Below are 12380 nucleotides of genomic sequence, written 5' to 3'. Positions count from 1 at the left end.
CTCTGCCCATGTGAATTCTGCCAAATAAGCTTGCAAGTAACTTCCATCGAATCAATTGCCAAATTCTTTATTCTAACATTGAGAAAGCCATATATTACAGTGTACTAAAATGTGTACATATTATAAAATATTCAATAGATATCTTACTTGTCTATTCCATAGTGCTCATGTTTATTTTAGAACAATACTTTCTGCTTGTTTCGAAAGCTCTAGAATATTTACGTAGACGAAGATGATGGTTTCTGTGTTAACATGCGAGGCAAGTTAATATTGTTGTAGTTGAAATTCATATATTTAGTTTAGTAGAGGATGTTGGTACTTTAGACATTAAACTAGATTTCTAATTTTCATACGTTGCAAACATTAAGATAGTCTGCCCACTTTCGAGGCATTCTTTGCCTGTATTATTTGTAAATGGATACTATTCTTGTAGAGTAATTAGGATTTTTATAGGAGCCAGGAAAGGCGATACAATCTGCTGTGCCCTTGCCAGGATTCGAACACTGGCATTTCCGAATGTTAGTCAGACATAACTGGAAAATGACAATCCGAAAGTACTAAATAAGGAAGGAGTAAGTACCTTATATTCTTCCATCTTAAAGAGCAACTCGAGAGAAGAGGACCCAATCGCCAAGTGCTGGGGGTTACCAATTATCGTCCACTACCTTTTAGTTTGGGCACCACTGCAGAGTCACTTAGAGTTTTGGAGCAGGAATGGTGAAAAATTAGTAGTGCTTTCCCCAAGATTCAAACTTCGAAATTTTCGAATACTAACCGACGTGCTTTCCAGTCACACGGAGAAGGTGTGCGATAAGGTGTAAGAAAGCTTACATTCTCCTCCATTTAATAGGTGATCAAGGACCCCCAAACCCAACCCCCAAATTCTAGCTGTGACAAATTATTATCTTACACGTTTTAGTTCAAACGTTACTGTAGAGTAATTAAGAATATTTGGAACAGTTGGAGCAGAAAATGTGAGAAATTAGCGATGCACTCGCCGGCATTCGAATACCGAAACTTTCGACTGCTAGCTGGACATGATTTTCATTTGCATTATGCAGGCATTATGAAGGAGGGAGAAAATATCTTACATATCATCTGGCAGAAAATCGTCCTAGTAGAAAATGAAAAAATAGCAAAAGGCATCAAAGATACAATTTGTCCCCTTATTTCACAAGGAATACAGCTTTTCATTTCTTAGAATCAATACAGAAATATTTGTTATCTCTGTGTGCCAGTCATTAAGTTTTCGGGATAAAATGTTATCAGCTAATAATCATACTGTGACCAAATGGTATCATAACGTAACATGTCGTCCCCATCCCATTTTGTCTAACACTGTGGGACTTAAAAGACTTTTGGATTTCTTATAAGACACTATGGAGAATCCCCTAATTAGGCATGGGATATGTAATGCCCCAGAGGCATGCTATCTCAAAAGGGGCAGCTTTTGTTCTGCCCGAAGCCTGGCTGACTCAACCCCTTCCAGAGAAGGGCAAATGACCTGATGAGACAAGTAATATTAAGAGTACGGAAAGCAATATTAGTTGATATTGTTACGAAATGCCCAGCCGCGGTAAGATAGCTTCCTCGCAAGGAGGGTTTAGGCTTGCCAAAAAATTTCAAAGATAGGCAGGGTTGCCGTATTTGCCCCAATATCGCCCATTTGGCGACAAAATTGGATGGAGAATGGACGGAGAACATTCTGGAACGAATTCTTACTGATTTGACCCATAATGTTCTCGAAGGCATGCAAAAAGCTATATAAACCCTGCCTGTATCTAGTGTTGAAGCGTCTCGTCAGTGCATCGTCGAGTGTCGAGTTGGGCGTCGACTATACCGCGAGTTGGTACATCGAGGGCCTACATCCTTGAGTCTATCGAGTTGATCTTCAGTCTAGTGTCGAGTTGGTCGTCGAGTGTGCCACGAGTTATTGCATCGCAAGAGTGTCTCGTAAGTATGTTGAGCTCCGAGAGCGTTCGACAGAGTCGGGTATTGCACTTAAGTGTTTTGCAGTGAAGCTGTCTTCACCGTTATAGCCTGATGGTTGTGTGCTGATTGTTACAGCGTGTTTGTCGTAGTTGTTCTACGACTGCAAACGTGTGTTTAGGGCTGCCCTGAGTAATACTGGCTAATAAATTGTGTTTTCATTATTCATCAAGTGTTGTCGTTAATCACTCCAAATTAACGAACCCGTACAGAAACGCAACAGTATGGAATGTATGACTTATTTTAGCAGGAATGTTTATAGTAGTTGAACAGCATTGCTTTCTTCAGATGCCATTAAATGAGTTCATTTGGCTGTAATTGAAGAAAGTGGTACTGTTCGATCACCTTTTTCAGTGAAATATATTATTTCACTTATTCATATTCAGATTTTTCATTCAATTGCAGCTGTAGAAGGTATAGCATTCAGTCTGTGAAACAGCGTCTGCTTAAACCAGTTCTAAGTCAATTCACACTGTTTTACTTGTACTCATATTTTCTTATATTAGCTTTAACGTGGCATTCTCCAAATCCTTCCTTTAAGCCCTAAAACATTTCTTAAGTCTAATCCTGAAGTTTTGGATAGTTTTCGTTGTCTTAGGAGATAGTCTGTTATTTTTCTTAAAGGTCCTTATGTTCTTCTGTGACATGTGATTTTATTTTGAAAGATTCCGGTTTCAGTTGTTCACAAAGAAGAACTCATAAACAATGATATCTGGAAAGTGCTGGCCATGTCGTTTTAACGTGCAACAAAATCAGGTTAATAAGAGGAATGGGTAATATAGTAACGTATTTATGCAGTATGTTGCTACGAAAACAAACAGGAAAATATGCCATGTGTCACACAAAAGCACACTTTCATCTTCTATATCTTCATATCATACAATTTAATATTGTAATATATACGTATATCCTACTAATAAAAGCATATAGTTTGTGTGTCTCTTTTCTTTGCTAATTCCATTGTATATTATGAAAGTTTTTCAAATGATTCGTAAAAATTATAAATTTTATTAAGATTAAACCCAGACGTGTGTTAATTGGGCATGCATTAACCATTGTAACAGCTTTAAATAATATTAAAGTCTTGTAGTTTAAATAATTTAAATAGATGAACATTAAGGTATTTGTGAATGGCAATATTTGAAACCAGACTCGAGTGCCTCGTGCGACTCTCGCACGAAGAATGTAATTTATTTTTAAATGTTAAAATATGTTTTCTCTTCTTGTTTGTATGTCGCCATTTTTTTAGTGTTAAATAAAAGTTATTGCTGTGTTCCATCATTGGAGTTGCTTCATATCGCCAAAGAAGTATTACACCATGTGCTTGCTGCATTCTTTTAACTCGATCCCTTACCAAATCTCTTATGATACTTTCAGGTGGGTTCCTTCTTCATGATTAATCTTTGCCTTGTTGTGATCGCGACACAGTTTTCGGAAACAAAGAAACGTGAAATGGAACGCATGCGCATCGAGCGTGCTCGGTACCAGTCTTCTAGCACCCTCGCCAGCACAAACGCATCAGAGCCTTCTGGCTGCTACTCTCAGCTGTTCAAATATATCGCCCACCTGGGACGTAGAGCAAGGAGGAAATTCCTGCGCTTCTGCCGGAAGAGGAAAAGGGCTTCCAAAACTCTTGAGGAGCTTCCTTGCTCCATCTCATTGAGAAGACGCCCAAGAAGCGATCGCCCCAAATGGCAACCAGGCCAGAGTTCTATGAAAAACAATGGCTCAAAATACACCTCAGATTCGACTACAGGTGGATTTAGTTCCTTGGAAGGAAAGCCAAACAGTCCCGTGGCCCCCTTTGCGAGCCCTGAGATATCTGATATCGACTTGGTGGCATCACCCAGAGAAACGCAAAATGACGGGCATCAAATTGTGTGTCCATCCGTAGAAGTCACGCCTAGCGGTGTAACAGGTAAACTGTTTAATTTCAATAAAATTCTATAAACTTACTAATAAGTTTCAAGCAGCTGTATAAACATGTCATACGCTGCATAGTCTTAGAAAGATTGAAGGCTAAAAAGTAAGAATGTTTCTTCCTTAATTCTTTATTCTGTTCAAACGTAGTCTTAAAACTTTGTATGCGTATGGTATATCTCTAGTAGTATAGAGAATAATATTTCAATACTTTTGAGAGTGAAAAATATGGGTTTGTTGCATCATGAAGCATAAAATGTTCCTTAATTGCAGATCCTGCCGTAAAAGAAGTGGTTCGATCTCAGCCAAGCAAGCAATCGACAACCGGCAGCAAGACATCTCAATATACATGTGCCGAATTGCTTGCTATTGGTGCCACCCAAGGAGCCGTCTTAGCTGGGTTCGGAAACAACTTTGCCGTGCAAAATTTCTACTCCGGTCTCAATAGAGGTGAGTGAGAATGTCGTGTATTCCAGTTGCTTTGTGAAAAACCAAACTGCATGACACCGTAGCTTTTTTTCATTATACGAGGTCATTGATGAAGTTCTGGTTTTAAATCAATATATTGTGTTTAATTTTAAATTAATATTCTTATTTTTTTGCACCAAAATAATTGCAAAGTTTGCAAGTGTTGACAGTTAGGACGGGTGTACTAACTTTAATTATGTGCAGGAGCTTTGCTAAATTTAATTGTTGCATCCAAATTTATCCAAAACGTCCGTAGGGAAGCATAAACTGTAACACAAAAAGCACCACTGTTTCGTGTTTTACAGTATGGAAATTTTTAATTCGTTATAAATACTTCGAACAGTTTTGGGCTAACCTATGAGACATAACCACCTTTTGCCAATTGCATCATTTGCTGGCTTCCCTGCAGTCACATCATATATGAAAAAAAGTACAATTCTACTTGACAACTGCGGGATAATCAAGGAATTCATAGTGAATTTTACTGAATATGTGGTACAAATGGTTGAACTTTCATGTTTACTTCGCAGTACAAACTGTAAAGCTGATTCGAATACTTTTCCTAATAAAACTGTTAAAATCATGTCCATTTTTTATGACTCTGTAATATGTGGCAAAATTTAATAAAGAATTTATTTGTTTTATTTAAACGTAATATTAAATTGTTATCCATTCTAATTTAATGTTAGCTCAAAACGACTGATTTCATAGATGTAATATTAATTAATTGGGTTGGAAAGACAATTGTTCTCCAACTGAGTACGTTTTTCGTACAGTACTTAAAGCAAGTGATAATAACTTCATTTACAGTAAGTGATAATAATATGAAATATAAGGGAGACAATTATATGTATAGTAAAGCAGCATTTGCATGTCTTTTTAAGGAAATGCTAAAAAAAAAGCACAGATAACAAAGAACGTCATGTATAATGGAAATTTAAGAATGTGATACCTATTTTTGTACCTGAATTCTAATGCTGTTATATTAACCTATTTTTGTACCTGAATTCTAATGCTGTTATATTAATTAATGTACCTGAATTCTAATGCTGTTATAATACTAATATTATCCCACTGCTATTGCACAAATATGGCGCTGTTAATCTGCTCTCCGGGGAATTTTGTACATTTACTAGACGGACTTCTACAATTGTCTTGGCTACTCACTCCGGTTCCATACCCATTTATTGCTGAACGCTGTGCTTCTTTCCTTCTAGTCTATGGGCCTTTACTGTTTTCCTGACTATGTTCTCTGTGACGTCATTATCGCTTTAAAAGGTAGCCTGAGTCTTCTTTACTGTTTGGTCCATAGTAGGAAGAATGGTAAAATCGCTAAACCATAGTCCGAACCTCGTGAACGGGCTGACTTCTTGGGCGTTTCGTGGTTATCCTCGTGTGTAACGTGTATACAAGCCAGTTTCCCTTTAGAACGTTCTCTATGAAGTCACCTCTCCCTTTACACAAATAACCGTCGAGTTCTTTGCCATAAACAAAATACAGTAAGACCCCGCTTAACGCTGTTTCGTTTAGCGCTGTTTCGGTTTAGCGCTCTTTTATTTCAACCCGGAGATTCTCCGAAATTGTGCGCAGCGCTAGGTTTCCAGATAACATATCCGAAACAGTGTAGTTGTGTTTCTTGCTTGGTGGACGCATTTTTATCATTTGAAACATTTGTTGACATTATTGTAAGTTTAAATTTGTATTAATACTATAACGATTAATACAGTGACAAATATTATGATCTTTAGTTTTTATCATGGGTGATAATAAAAAACAAGAAAAGAAAGCAACCAGAAAAAGCATTTCACTGGAAACTCAAATGCAAGTGATTAGAAGATTAGATTCTGGTGAACGTCAATCTCAAATTAGCGCTGCATTGATTTTGGAAACTTCAACAATAAGGACAATTCTTAAGAATAAATAAAAAATACTGTCATCGGCAACTGCAACTACGTCAAGCTCTGCAACTAGAATTACCCGTTCTAGAAATAACATTATAGAGGAAATGGAAAAACGACTGTCTATATGGATTGACGACGAAATTGAACGCAATATGCCATTAAGCCAATCTATCATAATGCCTTCTTGACAAAAAGGCAGAAAATTGGAAACCCAGAATAGACTGAATAATCTGACTGAGAATTTTATTTGTTTTTAAAAGTATGTGCGTTTATATTGTTTTTATTTTTGTAAGAAATAAATGTTGGATTTTATTTTTATTTAAAAAAATTATTAAATTTAATGCCTAACCATTTTTTATCCGTCTTCCCCTAACCCCATTATTTACATGTTAAGATAGCCTCGCTTAGCACTGTTTCGCATTACGCTCTACTTCAATGGAACGTATCCCCCGCGTTAAGCGGGGTCTTACTGTATCTGATGTTGATACCACATGACTTCCTTGTGCGAACTATTAAATTATACACTTTTTTTGCTAAATTTTATTTAAACTTACTTCATTTAAATTTTAATTCTCACTTTGAGGCAAGGTAAAAATGCATAAAAACTGAAAGCATCATCATTAAGGGGGCTCATACATTTTAAACCCCTTATGATCTTCGAATATGTGACTGTTGCAAGAATTAGGATATTTTATTTATTTTAAAAGCAATTATTTCTAACTTTTTACAGCTGACTACATGGTATACCTGCTTTGGAAACTAGTAACCAGAAAGTTTGTGTTGCCACAAATATTTTTGTAATTTAATCCGATTTGTGACAAAATGTTTCGTCACGTTTGCATCTTGCGTGCATGATATTTTAAAAATGACTAATGGTACATACTTGGAATTTGATGAAATTCTTTATATGGACACTATTTTCTAACTAAACCAAAAATCTGATGAATATTTTAAAATTAAAAAATTTTATGCTAGAAAACATTACAGATTTTTTTAATAAAATACGAGTACATTTTATAAACTCAACTCCAAATAAAATAAAAATTTAACATAAAATTCTTAGAAATTTTGGTTCACAGCAGTTTCCAAATGTTATAAAAGCTCTATATTAAATATGGAATTTAATTATGCAATAGACTGTTTTAAACTGTGCGCGCAAGGTGGAAACATGACGCAAAATTTTGTCACAAATCGAATTAAATTATAAAATTATTTGTGGCAACACAAACTTTCTGATTATTGTTTCAGAAAGCAGCTATATTATGTACTCAGCTTAAAACGTTGGAAGTAAATGCTTTTAAAATAAATAAGTTCTCCCAATTCTTGCAACAGTCACATATTCGAAAATCTTACGGGTTTTAAGGTGTACGAGTCCCCTTAAATTTGAAAAATACAGAAAAATTTAAAACAGCAGTTACACTTAAAAGCAATATAAAAAATAATTTTTACAATTAAAATTAGAGACTTTACGCAAAAATAAACATTTCAGCCAGGAGGCAGGAAGACAGATTTTTTCGATGCTCAAAACTGTGTAGAGGACATTAAGTATTTTATTTTTGGAAGCAGGCAAGATGAAAAATGAGCAATCGCCTTCGCCGGGAATCGAACCACGGACCTCTGGATAATGGCCCAGCGTGCAGAATCACTGCACCACGAAGGCACGCTAGGATGGCAGGAGAAATACCGTATAACTGGAAGTTCACTTTTTGTCTCATTCGGCAAACCGATACTGAAGTTTGATGCACAAACTGACGTAATTCACTATTTTACTGACAGTTTCAAGTGTAAACAAACGGTGGCCTCGTTAGGCTTAGCACCACTTTTAAATAGTTAATTCTACAACTGTCGCTTGCAGATTAACTAAAGGTATAAAAACCTTAACTGGAACATAAGAACAATGTAATCAATCACTTTTAAAGTAAAATATGCATAATTTATTAACATATAAGAATAAAAAATTGAGCTCACCGAAACGGGTAGCAGTTGCGCAACCTCCTGTTATAGCAGCCTCATATTATTATACAATTTCAACGTTCTTGAGGCTACTCGTTTTTGAGTTGTGCAAGATATACACATGCGTATTCATGCACGTACAGACGTCATGAAGATGTCTCTTCTGAATCCATTTTAAATCCAATTTACAATCCGTTTCATAAAAAAGAATCTTTTATTCTATCTGTGCGTAGAGATGTTACGCAAAACCATCGTTCAAATGAATTGGAGAGGGGTCAGTCGTTGAAATATGATACACGAAATTGTTCGCAATTACGATACTTCCTCTGCTTCGTACAAGGAAGTAATACACCAAACCAAGCCAATCTACCCTAGGCCGTTTTTACCACATGTTTCCTGCCTAATGACCTCTCGCCGTCAGCAAGAATTGGTGTACTCGCTGTTTGATCTTTCGTCTCCCTGCGTTAATTAATGTGTTGCCACTGCTCGCTTTGAAATCTTTGAATTTCTTAATCAAAAATTTATTAAAATTCTGAAAAATACGAAATGATACAAATATGATAATAAAACAAATTCAAAACGCTCGGGCTTCCCGATGCCCATTACTCGGGTGGAGAATTATGTTATTTAAAATTTGTTGGCTCTTGTGTTTTTCACACTGCAGGACACATATACACTGAAGTGACAAAAGTCATGGGATGCCTCCTAATATTTTGTCGGTCCTCCTTTTGCCCGGCGAAAAGCAGCAACTCGACGTGGCATGGACTCAACAAGTCGTTGGAAGTCCCCTGCAGGAATATTGAGCCATGCTGCCTCTATAGACGTCCATAATTGTGAAAGTGTTGACGATGCAGGGTTTTGGGCACGAACTGACCTCTCGATGATGTCCCATAAATTTTCGATGGGATTCATGTCGGGCGATCTAGGTGGCCAGTTCATTTCCTGGAATTGTCCAGAATGCTCTTCTAACCAATCGCGAACAATTGTGGCTCGGTGACATGGCACATTGTCATCCATAAAAATTCCATCGTTGTTTGAGTACGTGAAGGTCATGAATGGCTGTAGTGATCTCCAAGTAGCTGAAAGTATCCATTTCCAGTCAATGATCGGTTCAGTTGCACCAGAGGACTGACTCCATGCCATGTGAAAACAGCCCAGACCATTATGGAACCACCACCAACTTGAACAGTGCCTTGTTGACAACTTGGGTCCATGGCTTCGTGAGATCTGCGCCACACTCGAAACCTACCATCAGATCTTACCAACAGAAATCGTGACTCATATGACCAAGCCACGGTTTTCCATTCGTTTAGGGACCAACCCATATGCTCACGAGCCCAGGAGAGTCGCTGCAGGCGATGTCGTGCTGTCAGTAAAGGCACTCGAGTCGGTCTTCTGCTGGCATAGCCCAAGGAAAACAAATTTCGCCGCACTTTCCTATCGGACTCGTCCCTCGTACGTCCCACATTGATTTCTGCGGTTATTTGACGCAGTGTTGCTTGTCTGTGAATACTGAAAACTTTACGCAGACGTCGCTCGTCTCGGTCGTTAAGTGCAGGTGGTCGGCCACTGCGCTGTCCATGGTGGGACGTTATGCCTGAAATTAGATACTCTCGGCACACTCTTGACACTGTGGATCTCGGAATGTTGAATTCCCTAACGATGTCCGAAATGGAATGACCCATGCGTCTAGCTCCAACTACCATTCCGCGTTCAAAGTCTGTTAATTCTCGTCGTGCAGCCATAATCACGTCAAAGCCTCTTCACATGAATAACTTGAACACAAATGAAAGCCCTGCCAAAGTACTTCGCATTTATACATTCTCTACGCAATACTACTGTCATCTGTATATTTGCATATTGCTATCCCATGACTTTTGTCACTTCAGTGTATGTGCGTACATTCATGCAGATTCTTTCTTATTCTTTTGTAGTTAATTTGAGTGTCCTTGCCATCTACGATATTGAAGAAGTGTGTAGCAACTATTCTCTATCTTCTTAAAACTTCAAGGAAAGTCGAAAGAAGGGCTTAAATACCTTTTTTTTTAACTCAAGAATATTCACAATCGCCTCCTCTCGGGCTTACAAGAAGTCTGCACTTGGGCTTGAACTTAAGATAGAAAATAAGGATCTAAACTAATTTTAACTAATTAAAACTTAGCCGAAGCTGTACAGAAATAACTAACCGAATTGCCCCGTATTTGAATCTCGACGGCGAGTACTAACCGGTGCGTAACAATAGGCAGAACGCAGTAAGATTTGCTTAAGGCAACGACGTGGCAAGAAGACAGAACACGCTCTATTGAGAACTTCTGAGCTTTTCCATAGAAGTGACCGAAACTTTCCATTAAATACTGGTTCTACTTCATTTACATAAAATGCAATTCTGAAAACTTATTCTGGCATGGAACTGTAGGTGGCAAACAAGAAAATAATTTGTTTCAAAATGAAAAATATCTATTAGACAATTAAAATAAATTCCTACATCTTCATTATTTGATTTTTTTCAATGTAATACAAGGAGATAATATTTGGTGGCAAAACTTTGAGAAGTCGTTCAACGCTTTTAGTGATTCGACGCAAAATGCTGTTTCGAGATTAACAGCTCTTCTGCGCTAATGCCCCTTTGGTCTAAAAAAAAAGCCATAAGAAATTTTAGATTTTAAATTACGTCCAAAGGGACTTTTTTTAACATTTTGTGTGTTACCTTTATCTATTAAATATCATGTTCTCCGCACTTAAACCATAAAACTCAGTTCAACAGCAATGTTGCAAAATAGTTTTTAAATGAGCATATCTTTAGAATTTCCAATACACAGTTTCGCGCGCTGGAGGTAAAAACGTTTTTAAGTACATCGTCGCAATTGCTAGCTTTGAAGTGCTTCAGTTTGTTAATCGAAAATTCGTTAAAGCTTTACAAAATATGAAATCGATTATAGAAGAAATTCCAAATATCAAATTTGGGCTTCCAGATGCCCGTTTTTGCAATAGAATTACGTCATTTAAAATTGGATGGCTCCAGGTACCGTTGTTTTATTAAATGCGAGAAACATACATACATTTATGCAGATTCTTCATTATTTAATTTCTTCAAATGTAACAGGGCGATATTATTTGGTGGCAACAGTTTGAAAAGTGAAACGGACATTCAGAATGAGGCGACGCAAAATCGCAAAACGAAAACTGTAGTCCATCAGGGACAAAGCCCCTTTGGACTAAAAAAGGAAAAAAAAGAAAAAAAGAAGAAGTGCACTTCTTTTGGGGGGAAGCAATTTCGCGCCAAAATAGTTTCTTAGCCTGGTGCACGTGCAAGATTTGTCTCTTTGGCGAACTTTACTTTGGTTCTCAGTTGTGATATTCGTTCTGAAGCACTTCCAAAGTCTCCCCCCTCACAGCTGCGATTTCTCCTTTACTAGTTAAATAAGATTCTCCTTTTCTTCTAAGTAGTGAAACATGCCCGAACGAAAAAGGATTGCATACCCTGTCCAATTTTAAATTAAAAGTTAATACTCTTGCTGAGCAATGCAATAAACTGAACTGAAAATAACGTTTTATAGAAGGGGGGATCACAATATTAATAATGAAATGGGAGACGATGACATAAATCCGGACCTCCCTCAAGGCTTAGGAGAAATGCTAGAAATTTCAAATCAGATATCAATATTAAGAAATTTTATTAATGTATATTTCTGCTTAAATAAAATAAAAATAATGTTACGTGAATTATTGAATTTTTAATATCATCTTTGGAATCAAACTATTTGTGAATCATTTTGAATGATATATAAGCCTGTTCTCAAACTTCTGTATTAATAATTTGTTAAAACTTTCTGTTTACAGAATTATACGGTAAATCTTTCAAATTTAAAATGTTTTTCTTTGTAATAATTACGTTTTTTAATTAGTTTGGTTTACGCAGATAACAGACATCTGTCTTAATTGGTTAACTGAGGAAAGAGCTTTATTCTTTTCACATTTGTCTGGTATTGGCAGCAGGTACAGATAATTTGCACAAAGCTAGCCTGCGATATAGTTCCTTCTAAATAAAACGAAGCGTGACAAGAAATGAAACACGTAAACCCAACAAAATGAAGAAAACTTTGATGGCAATAACTCTGCTTAGATTCTTGACATTCTATCCTCACCAAC

The 12380-nt window shown here is 36.8% G+C and overlaps 1 protein-coding gene across 1 annotated transcript in view; it reads left to right on the top strand.

Moving 5' to 3' along the window:
* LOC118186048 (voltage-dependent T-type calcium channel subunit alpha-1G-like) overlaps positions 1-12380 on the top strand; it is a 283525-nt gene that overhangs the window by 59173 nt on the left and 211972 nt on the right. The window contains exons 7-8 of the mRNA XM_085816460.1: positions 3367-3907; positions 4183-4359. Coding sequence (XP_085672586.1) covers positions 3367-3907; positions 4183-4359 — 718 coding nt within the window. The remainder of the gene's footprint in view (positions 1-3366; positions 3908-4182; positions 4360-12380) is intronic.

This window comes from Stegodyphus dumicola, chromosome 5 (assembly GCF_044657685.1).
Source record: "Stegodyphus dumicola isolate Sdum_Otavi_A_Nest chromosome 5, ASM4465768v1".
Lineage (NCBI taxonomy): Eukaryota > Metazoa > Arthropoda > Arachnida > Araneae > Eresidae > Stegodyphus > Stegodyphus dumicola.
This window is presented reverse-complemented; position numbering and strand designations above follow the sequence as displayed.